Source organism: Schistocerca americana, chromosome 5, assembly GCF_021461395.2.
Source record: "Schistocerca americana isolate TAMUIC-IGC-003095 chromosome 5, iqSchAmer2.1, whole genome shotgun sequence".
Lineage (NCBI taxonomy): Eukaryota > Metazoa > Arthropoda > Insecta > Orthoptera > Acrididae > Schistocerca > Schistocerca americana.
In genome coordinates this window covers 600613886-600638824 of record NC_060123.1, presented here as the reverse complement: position 1 = coordinate 600638824, position 24939 = coordinate 600613886, and the positions used below count along the sequence as shown (strand labels likewise).

At 41.2% G+C, this 24939-nt stretch overlaps 1 protein-coding gene across 1 annotated transcript in view; it reads left to right on the top strand.

The window, feature by feature from the left end:
- LOC124616574 overlaps window positions 1–24939 on the top strand; it is a 113700-nt gene that overhangs the window by 53822 nt on the left and 34939 nt on the right. The window contains exons 3-5 of the mRNA XM_047144894.1: window positions 6406–6588; window positions 13857–14044; window positions 20131–20258. Coding sequence (XP_047000850.1) covers window positions 6406–6588; window positions 13857–14044; window positions 20131–20258 — 499 coding nt within the window. The remainder of the gene's footprint in view (window positions 1–6405; window positions 6589–13856; window positions 14045–20130; window positions 20259–24939) is intronic.

Genomic DNA, 24939 nt, shown 5'->3' with positions numbered 1-24939 from the left:
AGTCTCGGTCCGGCATACAGTTTTAATCTGCCAGGAAGTTTCATATTAGTGTACACTCCACTGCAGAGTGAAAATCTCATTCTGGAAATCTCTTACGTTTGGTGAAGCAGTAGTATTAATAGTTTTTTTTTCAATAGTATTACTATGTTTGTTTGTTTTTCGTGGTGTTCACCATCAGCCTTTCCTTATGTGCAACACCGAATTCACAAGCATATAGTGTGAAATAGACACATTTATTATTACTGTCACTATACAACTTCAAAAATTTGTATTGCAGTTAGAGCCGGCAGGAGTTAGGTTAGTTAGGTTTAAGTAGTTCTAAGTTCTAGGGGACTGATGACCTCAGAAGTTCAGTCCCATAGAGCTCAGAGCCATTTGAACCATTTTTTTTATTGCAGTTAGAAGGTAACATTAAACACTTTCTTTTGCCCATTGCTAAACAATGAAACAAAAAAGAAATAGAGATGAAATGAACAGAACAGTGTAGATCAGTCACTTCACATATGACAACAACATAAACACACTGCCCCTGTTGCGTTGCCAAGTGGCTAAGTGAGAAGTTGTTTGGAGGAACCAACAGCCAGAACCATTAGCCATTCCAGCGTTCTACAAATGAATAGTTGTCCCAAAATCGGTGAAATATTTCTCGATTCATTTGCTTGGAATTTGCCATTGAGGAGAATTTCTCGACAGGAATTCAAATCCGTTAACGTAGATTCGTTGTGCAGTTTAGTGAGGTGTCAGAATATAGGCCAAAGATTTCCACGTGTGGTGTTGATATTATGACGGTAAACATGTTGTATCGGGCTTATCTGCTATATGTTTCCAACGTTCACAATGAGGGCTGGATCTGTTAAAGTCGACTAACGTCAGGCATTGAGTCTTTTATAAACATCTGGTATGGAGCTAATAGTGATCACCATGTTTGGGAAAGGGAGTAGCGGATTCACCATTTGGGGTAATGGCATTCACCAGTGGCAGTCACTTATGAGGGCAGAGGAAGTCACTATGACATTGGGGTTAGTGGTAGTCATTATGATCCAGGGTTAATGGCAGTCACCATACGTGGGTAAGTTATTTGCCATGATCATCAATTAGGAAAATGAGGTAAGCATAAAAGCAATGAAATTAAATGATGAAGCAACTGAACTTCATGTAAACAATTGTTTGTGAGTGCGACTTTATGTGTGTGTGCGTGTGTGTGTGTGTGTGTGTGTGTGTGTGTGTGTGTGTGTGTGTGTGTGTGTGAGTGTGTGAGTGTGAGTGATGAATAGCACCGATTTACACGATTAATGCGAAGAAGTTTGGAAATACTGTTGTATTGATGAATATCTTTCAATATGGAGCCAATTCAAGTTTATTATTTGTATATGGAAATAAATGCAATTCAGTGGGACCTTTACAGTTATTTTGTCACTGGCTCCTTCATTTTAATAGTGCGCTGCGATTGGCTTAAGAGGGCAGTGAAGGGAAGGTGAGGGGAATGGGGGAAGAGATGGAGGGGAGAAAAGGAGAGGCATGATTATGTAACCATCGACATGGGAGATGATGTGACACATATGCAAACAGAGTGCGCCTGAATCGCCGTAATCAGTACTACTTCTGTGTTTAACCTTTAATGTAAGATTATACATCTTAATGAGCGGATTGTGACAGCACTTAAAACTCTTAAATACGGTCAGTAATTACACGAAATTTGAAACTTTTGTTGCCACTGAAGGCGGCTAGATAGACAATGCATACTGGGCACCGCCGACTGTTCAGCCGTTTAGTAACTTAGATGCTTAGATACTGCTGCCTCTGTATCGTTTGTCTTGGCACAGTGTTACACATATCTAAAAGTTTGATGTCGTACACCTCGATAGCAATGTTTAATGAAATAATATTAAAAATAATAAAAAAATGAATATTGATTTGAAAATGTTGGGGATGGAAATGTTGCTTTATATATTTTTGTTATTTTTTCTTTCAGTACGAACTTTGTTGTAGAACCCCTTATTTACGTGTGGTAATAAAAATTCATTTAGACAGAATTAAGCACATTTAAAATTACGTGGACCTTAGTCAACCCTCTCATGCTGATAAATTCATATTAACTGATTAAGAACATTTAGTTGAAAATTGTATAAATTAAATTTTTTACGTATTTCGGCCTTGGCACACATTTTCTAAATGCAGTGGTTTTTTAAATATTTACTGAATTCTTTCCCGGCGTTAGTTATGGAACACAAGACTGTCTCTGTTAGCAGAAAATGGTTAAATATTGCCAAGCCGATCTGAACGTTTAATTATCATTGATAAAACACACTTCACTATACGTTTAAGTTATTTGCTTTAGAAATTGAAAGAACCAACAGATTGTTAAACTTCAACGTTAACTATCCGCCTATGAATGCACAAATGTGAAACCAGTAATAAATTCCGTCAGCCTCAGGGTTGCTGTAAAAGAAAAATATTTTCGTAATGCACTGCTAATTTTATCTGCTCCCGATTTACGGGTTTGGTTAATTTTTCTCAGCGGAACAATTTTTTAAATGTGCTGCCGCTGCAAATCGTTTGGTCGCGGCACAGCCCAGCAACACCAACGATAATCGCTAAAAATGCTGAAAATTCTCTAAAGAAATATTATAGATGACATGGGCAAGCTAATTTACATTAGTAATACACAATTTTGATAAATTATAATGTATTTAGACGACAACAATAATTCAACTTACATTAGTTTGTAATTTCTCCTCTAATGGCGGCTAAAGATAGATACAGACAAAAGAAATCTACTCATTCATAAAATGCTACGTCACAGGTTCCTCTCTCTCTCAGCTCTCGAGGAAGACGACAAAGAATGCACATTATGTATTCCTATATATACCACTGCCGACCGTTAATGTCTCTTTGCAATCTTACAACATTACTCCCCTCTGTGGCTGTATTTTACATTTTTCTTATCGCAGATATTGACATCTTTCGTAATTACATTATGAGTATAGAAATATTACAATCATAAATACATCGAGAATATTATTACAGAAAATATTACAATAAAAACGAATGTCCTTTATACAAAATTAAATAATATTTTTTTTGTTAAACTATTACAGTACATACGAATTGCTTCATAGCGTACATCGTACAATTAAATGTCATTTCTTTTCCTGTGTGCTGCCAGGGAACGTTACAAATGTCACAAATAGTTTTCCTAACTTGAATCAGTATTTTACAATTATCGGAGAGAGTGCTGGATATCAAGGCATACACTGATTTTTTAAAATCGGTGTAATTGTTCCAGTTCGCATTCAGTATAGTTTATATCAGCTTCCGTAGCAGTATTAAATCTTTCTTTTCTTACATACATCAACGACTTGAGAATGTCCTTGTCACCGCTTTTTCGGTGTTACTAACAATAATCCAACTGCTGTTAAAGCATTACTTATTTACGCATTTTGTACATACCGCACCTTCAGAATATCAGATAAAAGTACTTAACACAGTGTGTTGCATGAAATGGTTTCATGAAACCATTTAATAGCTTAACACCTTTTTTGAATGAATCACCGGTACACATTTTTGGTAGAAAATTAACGTCAAAACGTATTTGTTGGCATGGTAGGACATAAGGATTCGTGTAAACTTGTGGTTGCATCATTACATCCTCCAATGTTTATGGCCGAGTGCAGCAACACCGGTCAAAAAGCATGATAACCAAGGTCCTGTGATCATGCTCAAAAGTAAATCGTGTTTAAAATGTTCCTGCAGTGCACCAACGTTAATCGCTGGTCAGCAAACCGTCGTCAGCCAACCGTGCATTTGACCACGGTAAACTCTGTACATTGCAATGGAACGTGCCCTGGCGACGCAAAGATGTTAGTAAACATGAAATAGTACATATAATCGCTGGTGTCACATTCTCTCTTTGCCGTGTTTCCCGTCAACAAGCAGAAGTGTGTATACGTACCACCGTACCTATTTCCGATCTGTTCGTTTTTTTGGAGAATAATGGAGAACAAGAGAAGAACCCTGAATTTCTCGAAGCACGAGACTGATGTACTTCTTGAACTGGTGGATGCAAATGCATCCGTTCTTGAAAATAAGAAAACTGACCGCTGCAGCTCAAAAGAAAAACAGGTATGTGGCCCCATGTGGAGGCGCAATTTGATTCTACTCCTCGTAAATTTACTCATAAATTAATGACTTCTCTGGGTTCATCGTAAGCATGGTATACGGCACACTCTGGCTTTTAGTTTGAAATTTGAAAGTGCTTTTGGCGTACCACTGAATTTCTCATCATACACCCAGTTCAATGAGTAGGCAACTTTTATGTTCCCTATATAAAAGAAAAAAATTGATTACATTCTGAAATAATCTAAAAAATTAAAAATTACTGTGAAATCCCGCAACTATAATCGTAATTTTTCATTCTGAACAATGTCTGAATTTATGTTACCTTATCGGAAATGTTCATTAATTACAGCACGGCGAACTGCTCTTCCTGGCAATCTGTCATCACGATACATCTGCTGTCCAGGTAGCACAGCTTCGTTATCTTCAATGTTGGGGACTCGTTCGTCATGTAACTGACTTAGAAGGCGAGAAATTTTTGGATCTTCTGGTGGTTCTTCACTGCTTGTACTCCTCGCACTATTATGCAAGACAGCCGTACCCACGATTATTATTGATATTGTTTGCTGTGGATTACATCTTATTCCTACAGATAATACGGGAAATCTTCTCTTCCACAAGCCATATTTTCTCTCAACAGTGTTTCTAGTTTTAATATGAGACCTGTTATAGCGATGCTCTGCTTCATTTTGCTGATTTATAAGTGGAGTTAACAAGTAGGATCTACATGCATAACCGCTATCTCCCAATAAGTGACCTTGCGGTATTTCTCCATTTTCAAACTGGGCTCTGCGAGCGCAGTTGAGAAATATAGTACTGTCGTGCACAGAGGCCCGGCCATCGAGCGACAATATCTCTTATTAACAAATTGTGATCACTAATGGTCTGGCAGTTAAAGGAAAAATATGATTTCCTATTGCGGAAAAGTTCCACATTGTGTCCTCCAGGAGACTGAATTCTTATATGGGTGCAATCCAAGGTACCAAGAACGCCAGTAAATCGGTCAAATTGACTAAAATCATACATCAGAGAGCGCACTACTTCTCTTGTAGGAAATTTTATAAATCGAGGAGACATTGATGCTATGATGTCTGATACATCACTGATGATTCGTTGTGCTGTTGTATGATTTACGCTGCTGTTGTCCCCAGTAAGAATGTTGAATGCACCTGTTGCATATGCCCTTAAAGTAATCAAAAAGTCTGTTCATCGGCGAAATAGGGTTATTCCGATCAGTAGGAAATTCTAAACTATCATTAATTTCGTTTAATAACTAACACACTGTTTCTTTTAGCAGACGAAATCTCTCCCCAAACTTCCTATCACTATAATCTTCAAAAGGGTTTCCTCTTTCCACAGCCGGCCGAAGTGGCCGTGCGGTTAAAGGCGCTGCAGTCTGGAACCGCAAGACCGCTACGGTCGCAGGTTCGAATCCTGCCTCGGGCATGGATGTTTGTGATGTCCTTAGGTTAGTTAGGTTTAACTAGTTCTAAGTTCTAGGGGACTAATGACCTCAGCAGTTGAGTCCCATTGTGCTCAGAGCCATTTGAACCATTTTCGCCTCTTTCCACAATCACTCCAACACGGTTTCGGCCACGATTTAAATGATCAAGGTATAACAATTCTTCCTCAGTGTCATCCATAACATCAAAACGCGCCGCCATCTTAATAGCGTATGTTTCTAAAACCACGGTTATGTCGAGAAAACCGCGAAAGAGCCCCGGTTAAATATAAACGCGGTCGATTCCCTCGTTTAGCTTAGATCGATGTTGGTGCACCAGGATTTTGCGTTGAACCGCGGTTATCTGTTAATCGAGATTGGTGCACTCGCCAATTAATGTATTATATTTTTCTTCTTCTCTCTTTGACAATCGTACTCCAATAAGATGGTTATGTGAGAATAAAACAAGCGAGTCAAGACTCATCAGGATTCGGTAAAAAACTTTCGAAAGCTAAGACCACATAAATATTTCTTCAGTTTTCAACAACTAGATTCGATAGACTTTTCTGTCATCTTTGGATCTTAGGAAACGTGTTCGTTGTGAGTGTAACAAAACTTTTGAAGACCTGAAGATGACAGCAAAGTCTCTCGAAACTGGTTGTTGAAAATAACGAAATATTTATACAATCTCGGCTTTAGAAAGTTTTCACCAATTAAAACAGATCGCACTTTCTCATGTGACAACATGTGAAAATTCAGTCCTTACGACTCGTTTGGCTCCGTTGATATAAACATCTACCAACAATTTTCGATACTCCTACATCACCTTTTTGTTTATTTTGTTGTAGGTTGGAGGATGTGGAGTGGAGCAAGAAGCTCCTTCACATGTCTCATCAGCAGAGAAGACATATCTTGGACGAGCTATTAGTTACTAATGTGCAGCTCTCAAAAGCTATAACGAGTAACATGGAATGCTATTGGTGGAGCGGCAATGCATTAACCTATAACAGTAGCTGGACTGATTCTGGTGGGTACCTATATCATTTGTCATAAAACGTATTGTAGTAGACGATTTGGGAGGGAGTAATTACTTTCCGCTGCCAAAATGTTTGTATGTGAATTTCATACGCTTTCTGGTAGCAATATAGAAGTGTAACCTGAACGAATTATTCTCTTTTCGACAGAGGAGGACCTGTGGTTTAAACAATGGACTTGCACAGGAGAATAGTCAGATTCAGATCCTTGTCCGTTAGGGCGCTTGTTCCAGAATGCTCTAGCACTTACCTGCGAAAGGCAAAGGCTCCGGGGAGTTCGAATGTCGGTCTGGCACACAGTTTCAATCTGCGAGGAAGTTTCAGGGTGCTTCTTGTTAGGCTCTTTTTATAAAATGTTATGTAATTTATCTAGGATTACCCAGTGTTTTGGTTCAGTCTTCGTAAAAATGTGTAGTGTTAAATTTGTGCTAAATAGGGTAAGGGGAAGTAGTATCCATGATTTATCAGTGTAGGAAAAGCCATAAACAAAAGATCATCAACTTAGCATAATATTTAAAATCAGGCTTATCCTTTCTGTCAGATTGTTGCTGCTGGCGCCGCTTTGTACTTGGCAGCAAATAACGACATTCTCGCAGGTTTCTTGGTCGCTTAAGCTTGCATGCTGTTGGCACTTCGATGAGTGGGGATGCGTGAGTCCTGGGGATGGGGAGTGGGGGATTGGGGATGGCTTTCATGTGGCTAATACGCTTTGTTGTCAGCATTCTTGGAGCGACGATCTCCGGACATTGGTGCATGTGCCTTTATGTGGTGATGCCAGAGTTCTGGGGAAGACGATGTTATCGCCTAGCTGGACATGGCTGGGTGTGGTGATGTCGGGATTCCTGGAACGATGATGCTGAAATTACTTCAGAAATGCTTAGTGATCCATTACGCCTAACGAATGGAAAATGACAATTTTGAAACCAATTTCACGAAGCATTCCGCACTGTACCACTTGTCTTGAAGATCATGGCTCCTTGCGCTCACCGTGCTTAGCTGAAAATTGTATATAAGGTCATAAAACGATGTTATTGCCTAAGGCAACTTAGGAATTTGTTCTGCTGAAGGCAATTCAAGAAATATTTCAAATATGTTTCACGTGATACGGACACTTTCATGAGGTAAGCTTGAATGAGCGCGAGTGTGGACAAGCATCAGGAATCGGAGGACCTAGAAATAAGTTCGTGAGGGGAAGAGTTCAAGAGACAGTGAAATTTAAACTCAGTCACTGTTCGTAAAGCAACGCGAAATCTTGTGAACAGTACATACAAATGTCATTTAACAGATTATAAGGGTGTACAGAACCACACCTCAACAAAAGACGAAAATGTAACCCGATATCCACAATAATATTACATAGTGAGTGGTAAAGTAGTATGATCAGTCATTGATATGTTCAGATTACCCAATAAAAAGGAAATATTGATGCCCACAAAGACACGAATCCGACAAAGTGCTAACACTGTTCACTTAGAACACAAGTGCAGAACACATTCCTTGCTATAACCGCACCAGATAAAATACGTTGCTAGGAAAATATTAGTGCACCTGGAAAGACGTAATTTTGACCTGATGACGTCATACGCCTCAACGTTGTCCGCCAACAGATATCGTAATGGCATAGCTATCAGAGCGCCATATGCGTCCACCCTTTAATAGGCAATGCTCACTGCCAGAAGGCTCATTGCGGTGCAGACGTGTGGAGCACGTAGGTAACCATGCCACAGAGACACACTTGTACTTCCTGTAGCCAAGTGAGTAATTTTAAAAGCAGTCAAACTGTGGCATCCCGAATGTCGGAATGATCCTTCCTGAAGACTGCCACACAAGTTGGATGTCCTGCATCAGCTGTGCGACGATGCTGGTATCAGTGGTCATGTGAACACTCTCACACATGTAGATGGGGCCCTGGAAGAACATGGAGCACAGATGACCATCATCCTATTGTAAGGACAGCAGTGGCAGGTCTTACAGTAACCACAGTACAGATAAGAGAGCCTGTGTCAACACAAACTGTTGCCAACTGGTTATTAGCAATGGGACCACGGGCATGCACACCTCAGGCCCATTTACCACTCAAGCTGAAGCATGAACGTTCACGGCCCGGCTCGTGCCATTAGACCAGGGGTGGGCAAACGTTGCACGCGGCTCATGAGCACACGGCGCTGCACGTGTGCTGCTCACGTTCAGTCGTCAAATGGGGCAGTGGCGACAGCCGGCAGGTTGCGGCAGTGTAGTTCCAGGCTAAGCTGCGGACGTTGAAGCGAAGCGACCACTACGTAGTGAACGTTGTATTTCAAGAACCGGAAAATGCAGAGTGAACCAAGGAAACGGAGAAGTGGAGATTTGCTATCTTTAAAAAGGGAATGGGAGAATCATGTTTTCTTTGTGCAAAAACGTGAAAATTCGAAATGTACAATATGTGACAGTATTCTCGCTCTTCGGCGGAAGTTTAATATTGAACGCCATTATAATAAATTTCAATATGTTCCCGTAATGAGTGCAATAAAAGAGGAATTTCTCAAGCGATTTGGGGGTATATCACACTTATCCCAAGGTTTTGAATAGTTCTCGAGACAATTTGCTGTTTCTGTAGATAATATTCATCCCAGTTTGAAAATGAAATTAACAGATCTGCACTGTAGATTCTACAGCATAATTCTCGTCTGAGAGACCAGTTCCTTTTGGCAAGACGTGTAATAGATTTTTATCACGACTTTCCACAGCAAGAGTTTCCTCGTCTCCATCGTGAAGTCGCGAAGATAATGCCAATGTCTGGCTCGACATTCGTTTGTGAGAGACTTTTTCTGTTATGAAAATTAATAAGTCTCAGTTAAGAGCAAACATAAGTAATGAATATTTACGTAATTGTTTGCATTTGTCTGTATGTAGAAATTTTGTTCCAGACATTAAATGTATTGTAAACTCCACCTGTGATAATTAAATAAAACGTATCGTAGGTAAAAGGCACTCTTTCAAACCACGATATCTTTCAAGCACTCCTACTAACCTTATTCCTTCATTCAATAAAACAGGCCAGGAAACAAAACGCATTACAGAGGAAGAAGCGGAGAGACGGTATGGTGGGGAGTGGAGAGAAGCGGGTGGCCAGCTTGCTCGAGTGTGCACGCACAACACCTGTTAACTGCACACGTGCAAGTGCATCGCACACGTGCAGGATTCCTGCCCGCCCCCGCATTAGACAGTTACTTGGAGATGGCATGGGGCGCCATTCTCTTCAGTGATGGAATCAAATTATGCCTGCACGAAAGTGACGTTCACTTGTGTATATGACGTAGACCTAGTGAGTCTTGTCTCGAGGAAGCATTCGTTCTGTATACACTGGCATTATGGTCTGGAGTGCGATAAGCTACAACTCTAGTTACCATGGGGATGCTAACCAGCTCTCGGTGAGTGCAGAATGTTGTTAGACCCGTTCTATTGCCGTCGTTGCAGCAGGAAGACGATGTGTTGCTTCAACAGGATAATGCTCGCCTATAGTCTGGCCATGAAAATCAACGTGCTCTGAAAGATGTAGATCAACTGCCCTGGCCAGCATGATCACTGGAACTGTCTCGAATTGAGCACTCGTGCGACATGATTGGGCGAGAAGCGACTCATACGACTTGTAACACTACGCTACTGCGCACGATACTTATTAAAGCCTGTACTATGGTAAGTTGACGGGCTTCACCTTATAAGAAAGGATTTTGGTATATATGTTGACCGCGTGTACCAGAATGGAGGCAAAATCAGACTTTCACCCACTCAGTAACAACAATGATACGTCAAGCAAGTCTGAAGTGCAACTACACGTTAGGACGGACAAGAAACAACACAGCAGGTGCTACCAAATTGTTAATAATACGGTCGCCAGCCTAATTAGGCATTAATTGAGTTTCTTCCCTGTACAAGTTGAAGTACGTGTATGCAAAACAACACGTAATAACACTGCATAATATCGTAAATTTTAGAACCAGAAAATCTACTGAACTAATAATTTCACTTTCTGTACTAATATGGACAAGCCATAAATACACAACAATATACTATAATGTTTACTACAAACTTCGTACAGTCTATTGATCTGATTAAAATCGGGCATAGGTTACCCTAGAAATAGCACTTTCGAAACACACATACAATGTCAATTTTGAAAAAGGTAAAACACTAATAACTTTTGGTTTTATCTCGACATTAACTTTGCTGGTCAAATCAGTTCAGTACATTTTAGAATTTACATGAATAGAAAAGAAAAGGGGGGGGGGGGGCCCTGAAACTGTTATGATCACTGTACTGAAATTTTTGATTATCGAAATCGTTAAGCACTCAAGATTTCCAATATATGAGTTACTACTCTTTTTGTCTTATTTCTTGCTCATTTAACTACCATTATTTTTGTCTCAAATTAATTAGCCTTCATTACTAAACCAATTTCAACATTATCTTCCAACTTTGTCAGACCTACATTATTTACCTATATATACATTAACAACAAAGTTCTCTAAACATCATTCTAACATAGATAGGTCTGCAGGTAAGTATTATTAACATAAACTTTAAATCTTCATTTCGGGACACTCGGATTGCACAACATGTGGAAAGGACCCTGTCTAGGTTAGTGATGAGGATAATTAAATGATGGGACAGTTCTGGTAAAAGTTAAGTTGTTATTGAACAGTCAGGAACAAAAGTAACACTGGTCCACACGAATACAGTACTAAAAGTTTCAACCTGCTCGTGTCGATGCGGCGGTTGGCGGACGGCGAGATGGCGAGGCACAAAGCACACATACAATCACAGCTATGGCTCTTGATGTATCGGCACTTTGCTTCTTCTTAGCGTCGCAATACACTTCCATTTAGTGCCTATGGAATATAGCCATGCTGTATAGTCGTCGGAAACAGCACATCCGAGGCTCAATGAAATCACGTTTTCCAGGAGAGCCTCCTCGATCCAGAGCGTGTTTCTCAGACCGATGCCCAACTCCGACTACTACTGCTGAGCCCGTTATGCCGTGCCGCGCCCGTGTGCATTTTTCCGCGCTCGCCTACCATCCACCTTTTACCGCTCCCCTACAGACAGGGTATTCACCCGAGGTTTTGCATTCTACATATCCTAATACATTGCCTACGTATGGACCAGGCGCACAATTACAACTTTAACATCTTACAACAGTTTCAACATTTCTTACATTTCAATTTTGTTATAATATTGCTTGCAGTTTGACATAAACATTAATATTTACATCGAAAATTGCTTACAGTTTCTTTAACATAATGACATGACAAGAATAGAAATGTATTCAGAACATCGATTACACTAATTTATCGAAAATCAGAAGAAAAAATTATTATATGTACAATAGTACAGCGTTGTTGTTGTTACAGACTTGTCAATGAACAATTCTTAACAGAAGTACGCCATCACGTCGGGCAGGTTTGATTGATATGACGTATCCCAGGACAATATTCGCCATCTGTACGATCGACTGGATGCCATAGTCTGCGCCTGCATCTTCGCCCTTGGAGGCTACACTACGTATTAATATCGTTTTCTCAGCATGTGTCGATAACTGCTAGCTCAGAACTGCTTGTGTTACTGATCTGTAAATGTAATCATGTCAAGTACTTGATATCCACTGTTTCAACAATAAACCTTGAGTGAACTGGAAACTTCTAACAGGGCGTAGTAATTCTTTTTCCAATAGCGCATAATAAAGCCAGTTTACGGCAAGCAAGTACCTGTCTCACCAATAATCCTGCGTAATTTAGCTTCAGAATCAGGCCCCCACAACCGCACGAGTGGTCGACTGTGAAGAGCGGACAAATTGAATAGCTGGGCGGCGGCCATTAGAGTGGTAAACTGACGCGCGGAGTTCGAATGTTTATACATCGTTTTTGGTTATAAAATGCCTTCCCTTGAGTTAGGTCGCAAACATAATGCCTCATTTAAATGCTTTACTACAATATACTTTTTAATTTATGAACAAACAGCAACTAGTCACTGTTAATGAATTTATCTTACGTACTACATGGAATCAGCCGTAGCTAAAACTTATGTACTGGATCCCTAGCATTTTTCGTAGTTCATTTACGATAGATGTACGCAAAATGCATCAAAATACTCAAAGATTTGCCCACTATATTAATAGATATTTTCTGATGCTACCTTGCTTTAGATTTTATGACGAGATGTGCGTTACATATGGCATAGTGCTTTGGCAACACACGACCAAACCATCAAGTTTCAACCTAACCTAGACCATGAAAACACTACCGATCAGCCAACTTTCTTCAAAATGATCAGAACATATAAAATGGTATTCTGTCGGTCGGAAATCTTGCCTCCTGACAGCGTGTAACCATTTTTGTAACAGCTGTGGTTTTGAGAAAGGAAACCTGCAAATAGATGCACAGACATTATGCTAATACCGTGTTACAAAAACATTTATTAAGCAAGTGCACTGACATCCGAAACAACTTAAAATATTCACACGCCTGTGAAATGTATTATTCGTTCCTTTCTCGAATTTATTTGTACAATTAATCGCTGCGTAACTCTTCACCATTGTACGTCTTTTGATTGGAATGTACAGACAGTAGAATTACGAGTAACAAATACTGTATGTACGCCCCAACAAATATACAACGTTGAATCAGGATCTTCATAAACAACAATACTACACAACACATCAGACTACAACCACTATAATGGCGTCCAGCCGAAGGTTCAAATTGTCCCGCGACTGCAACGCCATCAGTGAGTCTAGTTATTTTTTACAAGGTCTTTGTTCAGAATGCCCATTTTGATGCCACAAGACAAATTTCGATTCTTAACAGATGAGCAGCAGGCGTAAAATGTACACAGCTGGAGCAAATGCAGAGTGCCTTGTCTGCCTATCCACATCACTAACCTTTCATTCACAAATAAAAAATTATACTTTGTTATATGACCTGGTTACCGGGGTAACACAATGATTTTACTGTCTTACAGTCACGGTTGGCAACACTCAGCTATGGATATATACGAAACAGTTGCAAGAAGACATTCTAATATTGTTGCTGGCTACTGTTGCACAACATTATGAAAAGTTCATTGTTGCGTAAGCTTTGCTACTGTGAACCTTAACTCGGAATTCTCATGGATTATAAACTGGAATTCTCTAAATCTGAATACAGCAGATTAAGCTATAAAGCGAAAGAAAGGTACATTAAAAAGTTACTGTCTACTGTTGATACAAAGAATGACGCTACTGATTTTAGCGACAAAGATTCTACAGACGAATGGACTTCGAGTAAGGAAGATGCTGCTGCTTCAGATATTGAAGATGCTATTGGTGCTTGTAGTGATAATGAAGTTGAAGGAGTGGCAAGTGATAGTACTAGCGATGCAAATGATAGATTTGACGAAAAGAGTGAAGCGATTGTGTCTGCTGCAGGCATTGTACATGGTAAAGATGGAACTAAATATGGAATAAGGGACCTTTTGAGACAAAAAAAGTTGCTGAAGCATAGTATTTTGCTGGACAGATCTGGTCCTACAACCAAACTTCTTTCTATGAAAGACACCATCAAGAGTATATTTACAGAAGAAATGTGTGATATAACATTATGTGAAACCAAGAAGAAGGCAAATCAGGATACTCAAAAACGTTAACATCAAATCATAAGGAGCAGTGAAAAGGTAAGAAGCCATTGACAACTGAAGAATTTGACGCATATCTTGGTATACTATACAGTGCTATTACAAATGATTGAAGCGATTTCATAAATTCACTGTAGCTCCATTCATTGACATATGGTCACGACACACTAGAGATACGTAGAAAAACTCATAAAGTTTTGTTCGGCTGAAGCCGCACTTCAGGTTTCTGCCGCCAGAGCGCTCGAGAGCGCAGTGAGACAAAATGGCGACAGGAGCCGAGAAAGCGTATGTCGTGCTTGAAATGCACTCACATCAGTCAGTCATAACAGTGCAACGACACTTCAGGACGAAGTTCAACAAAGATCCACCAACTGCTAACTCCATTCGGCGATGGTATGCGCAGTTTAAAGCTTCTGGATGCCTCTGTAACGGGAAATCAACGGGTCGGCCTGCAGTGAGCGAAGAAACGGTTGAACGCGTGCGAGCAAGTTTCACGCGTAGCCGCGGAAGTCGACGAATAAAGCAAGCAGGGAGCTAAACGTACCACAGCCGAGGGTTTGGAAAATCGTACGGAAAAGGCTAAAGCAGAATCATTTCTTAAACAGGAGATTGGAAAACCGATGGATCGGTCGTGGTGGAGATCATTATCAACAATACATGTCATGGCCTCCACGCTCTCCCGACTTAACCCCATGCGATTTCTTTCTATGGGGTTATGTGAAAGATTCAGTGTTTAAACCTCCTCTACCAAGAAACGTGCCAGAACTGCGAGCTCGCATCAACGATGCTTTCGAACTCATTGATGGGGACATGCTGCGCCGAGTGTGGGAGGAACTTGATTATCATCTTGATGTCTGCCGAATCACTAAAGTGGCACATATCGAACATTTGTGAATGCCTAAAAAAACTTTTTGAGTTTTTGTATGTGTGTGCAAAGCATTGTGAAAATATCTCAAATAATAAAGTTATTGTAGAGCTGTGAAATCGCTTCAATCATTTGTAATAACCCTGTACAGCTGAAATGAAATTCCCTAACACTAAACACACAAAGGAAATGTGGAAAATAAATGCATTCTCATTGTACTGCGAAAGCTTTTCCCCCGACAGGTTTCGGCAGATAAGCAGATTTATAAGATTGGACAATATGTAAACTAGGGCTGAGCGTTTGAAAAGTGATAGAGCTGCTGCAGTATCTGACATATTTGAAATGCTACATTGAGATATTCGTAAAAACTAAGTGCCTTCTGATTGTCTCACTGTTGTGAGCAGCATTTTCTTCAAAAACGAAAGACAAGGTTTACTCAGTACACGCCCTCAGAGCCAGCCAGATATGGCTTGAAGGTATGGTGGGTTTATGATTCTCGAAATTCTTATCCAATAACAGGTAGATCTGTTCACGGAAGAGAAACTAATCAAGGCGAGATGGCAGTAAAACATTTATGTACCATTTCGAAGATACTGACAGAAACATAGTCACTGACAATTTTTCACAACTCTACCATTAGCAAATCCGTTGATGACTTGAGATGTGCCCATAGTTGGTACTGGGAAAAGAAAGACGCCCTATATACGGCCAGATATAGTCTTCCTCTTCACGCCAAGAACTGTCGTCTATATTTGGATTCAGTGAAGATAACATTTGCCTGTGTTCATACTTTTTAGAGAAGAAGAAAACAGATCTAATATTATCTACAACGCATTCTGATGCATCCACTTCTGGCCAGGGTTACCAACTGTCCGATTTTAGACGGAACAGTCAGGTTTTCAAATAAAATCTGTGATGTCCGGTCGAACGTCCCTAAAAGACGTCAAAAGTCCTGTTTTTCGGCCACCTTAAATTAGGCTAAATTTATATTTCCCAATTTAATTTTTACATTTTTTTTCCAGAAGCCAAATAATGAAAATGGAAACAGTTAAACTTTTCAGTTTGATTATTCTTTGGTTTCAATATTTCGTTTCAGATTGTGTCACAAGTTAGCGGCATTATCGGTTTGTAGCAACGAATTCCATTGTATTTTAGTATAAGTTGGCACGTTCTTTGTTCGACAAACCGTGTCAAAGATGTCAAAGGGGCTTTGTATTTTTATTACACCGCGGTGTCCGTTGTCGTCCACTGTCATCGACTCATTTGAAGATTGCTCCAATGAGAACGAACTATGAAAGACAGGCCAATAATAGCTTGTATTTTCTTATGACGGCTGCATGTCACTTCCACCTGGACTATAAAGCAGGGTTACAACATCCGTTTACGTCTATTTCTTCTTCTGCACGTTTATAGTATGCAGCGGAAAAAAACAAAACAAAACTTGCCCTGACAGTGTCGCATTTTCATTTTATTATCGATGCTTACAATAAAGAACTACCAAGTTTAAAATAATATCGCTGTGGATCAAATGAACGTATCAGGTATACCCATTGCTGCACACGGCTGATTGATGTGTGGCTGTATTAGGTGAACCGCACACGACATGCGTTTAGTTTGAAATTGAAGTGTTTAAGAACGGCATTGTAGTGACTGAGGATACGTATACATATATAACATATTATAGTGAGCTTCTCAAATGTAGCAGGCTAAAAAACGGCTCCGTGAGTGTCATTTCAACGACAAATGGCCACAAGAAACAGACTTTTGTAGGTGGCTTTCGGAACAAGACAAATATGGCGGATATTGTAAAACATGCTGTGTGAGTTTTACAATCAATTACGACTCAGTGAAAGCGGTTTCTCCAGAATGCTGTAAAAAAAAGGTCTAGCGGCCATCTTTGTGTCTTTATACATTACGTGAGAGTCGTTTATAGCAAATGGCTTTCAATGTTACTGACATTACAAGCCTCACAATCTCATACGTTAGGTAAAATTACAAAACGCACTGATAAAACAGACCGTGAGAGTGAATAAGAGGCTATATAGAAAGAATACTGGAAGCACGTACGTCCAAGTGGACCCGAATACTTAATGACACACCATCTGGCCATTGTATATGTTAATAATCAAATACAGGACATGCGAAAACCAAGTAATCGAAATTCCTTGATTTTAATGTCCCAGAATGGGGCTGTAACTTTTACTGGAAATTGACGTGAGCAATAGAAACGTTTAATGAATACTCAGGATCCCCGAAACTTTTAGTAGATCCCCTACATAGCTAACGTTCTTGCCATAAAACTGATTGCCAAAAGTTTATAGTGGCTTAACTCCCACTCCCGTCTCTATTCCCACCACTATTCCCAAAATAAGCGCCGCGACACATCAATTACGCAGCGGAACACAAATAAAAAGACATTCCAGAAGAATGTTTAGGTGATAGCGAACAATGGTTTTTACTGTAGTCATCTGGGCAATGAACTAAATAATAACCACATATTTTTTTCTGCGGCAGATTTCACTGAGGTACCGTGAAACTGACGAAAACAACGTGTCTCTCGCGCCTGAAGTCTTTTCTGCTTCAGACCGAGCGATAACGTCAGGACATCTTTGCTTCAACATACTTTTCTTCAACGGAAGATTGACAAAGACCTAATTTATGTTGCTGTGATAAACGTTTACTATCGTGTACACAGGAAACTTAGCCAGCTTTGAACTTGCACACGTTTGAGCTTTTACTGTTAGTTGTAACACTCCCTCGTTTCATAAAGTGATAAAGGTCAGTGTAATGAGTCAATTACTTTAGCAGACTTCCTCCTACAGGTTAAACTTATGAATGCTTGGGATACTGAGAAATGAAAAAAGCTGGCGGAGAAAGTGTGATATTGGTACAAATAGTGACTGTAATCGTGGAAAGCTTGCTGCTGTAAGATCGGTCAGAGTGTAACCAAAGGAGCTGATTAATGTGGAAAATATGTTCTGTCAGAACTGAGGAAGGTTGTGGTAACCAGCGTCATATCTGCGTGGAGTCATTCCGAGAGCGCAGACCATCATACAACCGAAGTAGTTTCTTCTGAACTTGCTAGCTCTGCAGCTCCCCAAATCTTCCCAATAATTATTCAGACATTTCTGTGCAATGTAGTAATACATTCTAGGAAATCCATGTGCCGTTTTCAACAGAATGCTTCCCTAAACCACGTCAGAATGAGGTATTATGTCGAACGAGAGACTTGTCTTCATGCCAGTGTTCAGAGGTAGTCCTGATTTACTGTAACATGTGAATACAGCCAGATATGAGGGGCGTTCAGTAAGTAATGCAACACATTTTTCTCGGCCAATTTCTGTTGATAAAATGCAGAATTTGTTGTGGGATACTGTGGAACGTTCGCATTTCAGCCCCTATAGATTCATGAAGTTCCGACAGGTGGCAGCGCTGTAGGTAGCATTCAAAATTGCGTCTGTCATGGAAGTGCGTCCCAAGCAGAGAGCTATCATTGAATTTATTTTGACGGAAAACCAGGGCATCGCAGATTTTCATAGGCTCTTGCAGAATATCCGCAAAGGGCAGGCACTGGATAAAAGCTAGGTGAGGGGTGGCGTGGGGTGGGGCTTCTGTCATCATCGCAACGAGATCATGTAAGCCTGCTTGATCTCCCCAGTGCCGGCCGACCGCGCACAGCTGTGACTCCTGCAATGTTGGAACGTGTGGACACACTCATTCGAGATGATCGACTGCTCACAATCAAACCTTTCACTCCATCTCCTCAGCTGGACGTCTCTGTTGGTAGTGCTGACACACTCGTCCACCAGTTGGGATACACAAAGGTGTGTTTCCCACTGTGTTCTTCACCACCTAACAGAAAAAAAAATGAGCGTTTGGCTTCATTGGCCAGCAGGCCCCTTGCGTGGCAGGTCCTGCCGCCTTTGTGCAGGTCTTATTACATTCGACGCCACATTGGGTGACCTGCAGTCCGGATGGGGATGAAATGATGATGAAGACAACACAACACCCAGTCCCTGAGCGGAAAAAATCTCCGACCCAGCCGGGGATCGAACACCAGCCCGTAGGACGGCAATCCGTCACGCTGACCGCTCAGCTATCGGGGCGGACGCCACCTGACAGAAGACCATAAAGAGCACAGAAGGATCATCTGTGGGGTACTGAGTGCATGTTACGAGGCTGATCGTGACAGTTTTTGTCGAACATCATCAACAGGCGATGAAACATGGTTTCATCTCTTCGAATACGACAGTCCATAGATTGGGACCACAGCACCTCTCCTCCGAATAGAAAGTTCGAGGCTACACTCTCAGCAGGTAAACTCATGACGACGGTCTTCTGGGGCTATGATGGCGCTATTCTGTTTGATGTCCTCCCTCATGACAACGATCAACTCTGAAATGAAATGTGCTACGCTCAGGAAACTGAAGAAACGACTTCAGTGTGTTCTTCACCACAGAAGTGGAAACGAACTGCTCCTTCTTCATGACAGCACAAGGCGTCAGACAAGTCTGCACACTCGAAAGGAGCTCTCAAAACTTCATTGGACTGCTTTTCCTCGTCCACTATACAGCCCGGATCTCACACCTTCCGACTTCCGTCTGAATGAAGCATGCACTCTGTGGGAAACAGTACGTGGGTTATGGGGAGGTTATTCATGCAGCATGACTTTGGCTCCAACGTTGACCAGTAGAGTGGTACCGTGCGGCCCGTCCTATTAAGGTGGTGTAGGGCTGTCACACTAACAGAGCTTATCTTGAAAAATAAAGCCAAAATAATGGAGGATAAATTGGCGTACTGGAATCCTGAATGAAGTCAACATCCATTCAGGAAAAAAGTCTTGCTTCAATTATTGAACGCCCCTTGTACATGTTTCTAAGCCCAAAATATGCTATGTGGTAGTAGTAATAATGCCTGAGAAGTTGCTGCTTCTCCAGCTGTCAAGAGAGGCGCACAAACGGTCTTTATTGAATTGATCTATTTCCTTTGTGTCTTGATTCGCTATTTACCTATATCTTCTGTTTCAGACATTGAGGCCTCGTTTCGAAACGTCCTGCGGGTATTATCCAGCTCTTTGCACAAACACTTACAGCTGCTCTCACGTGCAATGAAGAATTTCCATCGCATTTACACTGCTCTGATATTGCAGCAGAAGGTAAGTTAAACTTTTACAGAGAAGCCAAAACATTATGACCACTGCCAGGTGACCACCGGTAACACGGCAGATGCGAAGCAGAGAGGAATGGGGAGTCAGTAGAGTAACAGTATGAGCCAAAAATGTGGAAATCCATTGACGTGGAGGACTAGGACATTGGCAGACTGATACTTGGGAACGATCATCTCAGAAACGGTGACGCTGGCGGGCCGTCCATGTGCCACTGTATTGAATATCTCCGTGTAATGGTTAGAGGCCGACTAGACTACGAATGGGCAACAAGGTGTTGAATATGTTTAACATCTGCACCTCGTCACAGAATGTGGAGTTCGGAAGCTTGCCCGCTCTCTAATCCAGGATAAACGATAATCTGGGAGGTGTGACTACAGGGTACAATTCTGGTGCAGGCAGAAAGGCTTTGGACCACAGTGTTGCGGTTCCGCAGCTGTCGACCCATACATGTTCCAGTGTTGACCCAATGGCGTCGTTGGTTACGGTTACATTGGGCACGCGATCAACAAGATTAGTCCATGAATCAAGGATGACTCATGTTTATTGTTACACCAGGTTGATCGTCCAGGAGAGTGGCTGCCCGGATCACATACCATGTCACGGAAGCAAGTCGATAGGAGCAGTATTATGCTGTCTGGGACGTTCCCTGGGGTTCTCAGGCTATCCTTGAGAGTTGTCGGATGCAACCTTGATGTCTTTCCTACAGGCAATACCATCTTCCATCAAGAATACTGTCAGTGTCATAGGGATGGATTCGTGCTACAGTGGTATGACAGAGATGACTGGGAATTTGCGCTGATGTCTTGACCACATAATTCGTACGACCTGAACCCTATGAAAAACATCTGGGTCTCTATTGGCGCGAACTCCACCCCCACTATCCATAATTTGTGGGAATTGCATTTCCCATGCATAGACATCTGGTACCACATGCTGTGTTGTCCAAACAAGACACGGCCAGGGCAGAAGCACCACAGGCGCGATGATGCGAGCTAGTGCCAGTGCTGTAGGGACTCGCCACTTGCGCGAGTTCTACCAGCGCCACGTGCGGCGCTTGCGATGAAGATATCGAATTCGCCTCGGCCAATTTCCGGCCGAATGCAATCCGCCAGTGACAGGACGAAAACGGATAGAAGCCTTTTCGGAAGACAGAAGTGCAGCTCTGCCCCACTTGGTCATAGATCACCGTCCAGGGCTAACTTAGACAGTGAACGTCATATAGTGAACTCTTAGAGGTGAACAGACAGTTGTTGTCATTGCATTTGCTATGTACTGTGAAGTTTAATTACGATTATTTGCACTTAGCCATTGAGGGCCTTTTTTGTGTCATATTACAACCAGTGTTGCAGACTTAATCATTCAACAAGTCACAAAGACTATGAAACGTCCCCTTTGAAGAATTATACATGACTGTCCTTAAACTGACATACAATATTTTTAGCGCAACGCAATCTGACTTTCAAAAATCCCTGCAAAAGAATGGCCCTGAGTAACATTAAACTATACCTTTCAGAAATCACTTACCTCACAAAAATCTTCATTACTCGAACTACTGCAGTACAGCGAGCGCCACTACTGCCAGCTAAATAAAAGATTCAAACTACGGAAGGCACTAACTACTGATAGGGATAGTTAGCAAATGAAAGATATTAATAGAGAACAAACAATGTATTTACCTTGATAGTCATAATATATATATATATATAGCAGTTCATGACAAATTACAAAACTCCGCCACCTCTCTCCCCACATCTACCACTGCTGGCGGCTCACCTCCAACTGCGCAACGCTACGTGCTGTTCACATCCAGCTGCCGCTGCCCAACACTACAATGACAGACAACAATGCTAACTAGCCACAGACTTCACACAGCACAGCCAGTGATTTTCATACAGAGATGGCGTTACCAATAAGAAAACCTAAACAGCCTACTTACAAGACAAGTAAACCTTTTAACTCATTTGTGTGACTTCGCTATTAATTTGTTGGAGTGTTGTAAAACCTTCGTTCTCCTATCTTCTTTCCTGACCCAGGGGCTTAGCTGTGCAATAAGTGGCAGGGACAAATTATGTTAGCGTCGTATTGCATACTGCGCCAGAAGCCGTTCCGCCAACTCACAAACTCGGCCTATCGCAACAACTTCGGCAATTCAGCCTCCACAGCACTAGCGGCGAGGCCTATACAAAACTGGCGAAAAGCCGTTACAAAACCACACACCTCTGGAAACCAACCAGAAGGTTTTCGAGTAAATGTCACATAAAATAGCTGCTATATTGCGTTCCAAAAGTGAACAAGAAAGCTATCAAGCCGATAGAGATAATGTTTTGTCAGTATCGACAGGGGATCTCAGGTTGAGTCCGTATTTCTGGATTTCCGGGAAGCTTTTGACGCCGTTCCTCACAAGCGACTTCTAATCAAGCTGCGGGCCTATGGGGTATCGTCTCAGTTGTGCGACTGGATTCGTGATTTCCTGTCAGGAAGGTCGCAGTTCGTAGTAATAGACTGCAAATCATCGAGTAAAACTGAAGTGATATCAGGTGTTCCCCAGGGAAGCGTCTTGGGACCTCTGCTGTTCCTGATCTCTATAAATGACCTGGGTGACAATCTGAGCAGTTCTCTTAGGTTGTTCGCAGATGATGCTGTAATTTACCGTCTAGTAAGGTCATCCGAAGACCAGTATCAGTTGCAAAGCGAATTAGAAAAGATTGCTATTTGGTATGGCAGGTGGCAGTTGTCGCTAAATAACGAAAAGTGTGAGGTGATCCACATGAGTTCCAAAAGAAATCCATTGGAATTCGATTACTCGATAAATAGTACAATTCTCAAGGCTGTCAATTCAAGTAAGTACCTGGGTGTTAAAATCACGAACAACTTCAGTTGGGAAGACCACATAGATAATATTGTGGGGAAGGCGAGCCAAAGGTTGCATTTCATTGGGAGGACACTTATAAGATGCAACAAGTCCACTAAAGAGACAGCTTACACTACACTCGTTCGTCCTCTGTTAGAATATTGTTGCGCGGTGTGGGATCCTTACCAGGTGGGATTGACGGAGGACATCGAAAGGGTTCAAAAAATGGCAGCTCGTTTTGTATTATCACGTAATAGGGGAGAGGGTGTGACAGATATGATACGCGAGTTGGGATGGAAGCCATTCAAGCAAAGACATTTTTCGTCGCGGCGAGATCTATTTACGAAATTTCAGTCACCAACTTTCTCTTCCGAATGCGAAAATATTTTGTTGAGCCCAACCTACATCGGTAGGAATGATCATCAAAATAAAATAAATCTAGCTCGAACAGAAAGGTTTAGGTGTTCGTTTTTCCCGCGGGCTGTTCGGGAGTGGAATGGTAGAGAGATAGTATGATTGTGGTTCGATGAACCCTCTGCCAAGCACTTAAATGTGAATTGTAGAGTAGACATGTAGATGTAGATGTAGTATGGCTATGGGGGCTCCAAAACACTTTGACTGACCTTGGAACCTTGCGATGTCACATGTGGTTAATGATCTTGAATGACCTCATCAAGATAGTGACGTGCAAGAACTTTAAAAATAAAAAATGACGGATGAAGGGAAAATCAGAATTCACAGATGGGTTCGAGTGAGAAATTGAAAACCATGAAGATGGGGCTGGTGGGAAATTTACAGGGTGCAAGATGGCACTGATGGGAAACTGAAAAATGCACAGCGGCGATGGCAGAGAAATTTAAAAATATGCAAGCTGGCACCTGTGTGAAACATTTCTTAAATTCATAACAAATGAAACAGCCATTGTTTAAAAATGGGAGATGCCAGCGACGGAAAAACTTTTGCACTCAGTGACAGTACTGTACATTTTACCAGTCAGTACGTGTAGCACACATTATCTTAAAGTATCCAATTACACTACAGTATTTCCTAGAGCTTCTTGTTGTTGTTTATCTGAATTGGGTGCCATCTTTCGAAGTATTATTCTTCAGATTCTTAAAAATAAACAGACGCACATACGTACATACATTAACGTTCATTGCAATTTATGTAGTCACAAGACTAAATTTCGTTACTTACATGCTTTATTTCTTCAATGAGAACTTTTATGTGTGCATAGTATCACATCCCAGAGGCTGGCTCAAGTAATTCAGAATGATCCACATTAAAATGTGTCAGAATAATAGTTAACTCCCTGTTAAACTGAAGGAACCTTCTGATGAATTAAATAAAGATTTTATTTTTCGCACAATAAATTAGTTAGAAATCACACTTAATGTTTGTTACAATTTGACCCATACACAAAGATCACATTCATACACACAATAAAATTATTCATCATCATCATCATTTTTCATATGTTTGTGACCTCAGACTAGGGTATACACTTCATCTGGAAGTACAAAGCGTTTTTCATCTTGTACTAATAAAACTAGCTTGTTCTGTTTGGCAGTATAAATTATGCGCCTATGGGGTTGAATACTTTGCTGTAAGGTTGATGTAACTCCACAGTTCAACGCATTGACGGCTAACCCATTAACAGGAGATTGTTTCATACCCTTTTATCTGCGCATTACATGTCCGGCCAGCCGGAGTGGTCGAGCGGTTCTAGACGCTACAGTCTGGAACCGCACGACCGCTACGGTCGCAGGTTCGAATCCTGCCTCGGGCATGGATATGTGTGATGTCCTTAGGTTAGTT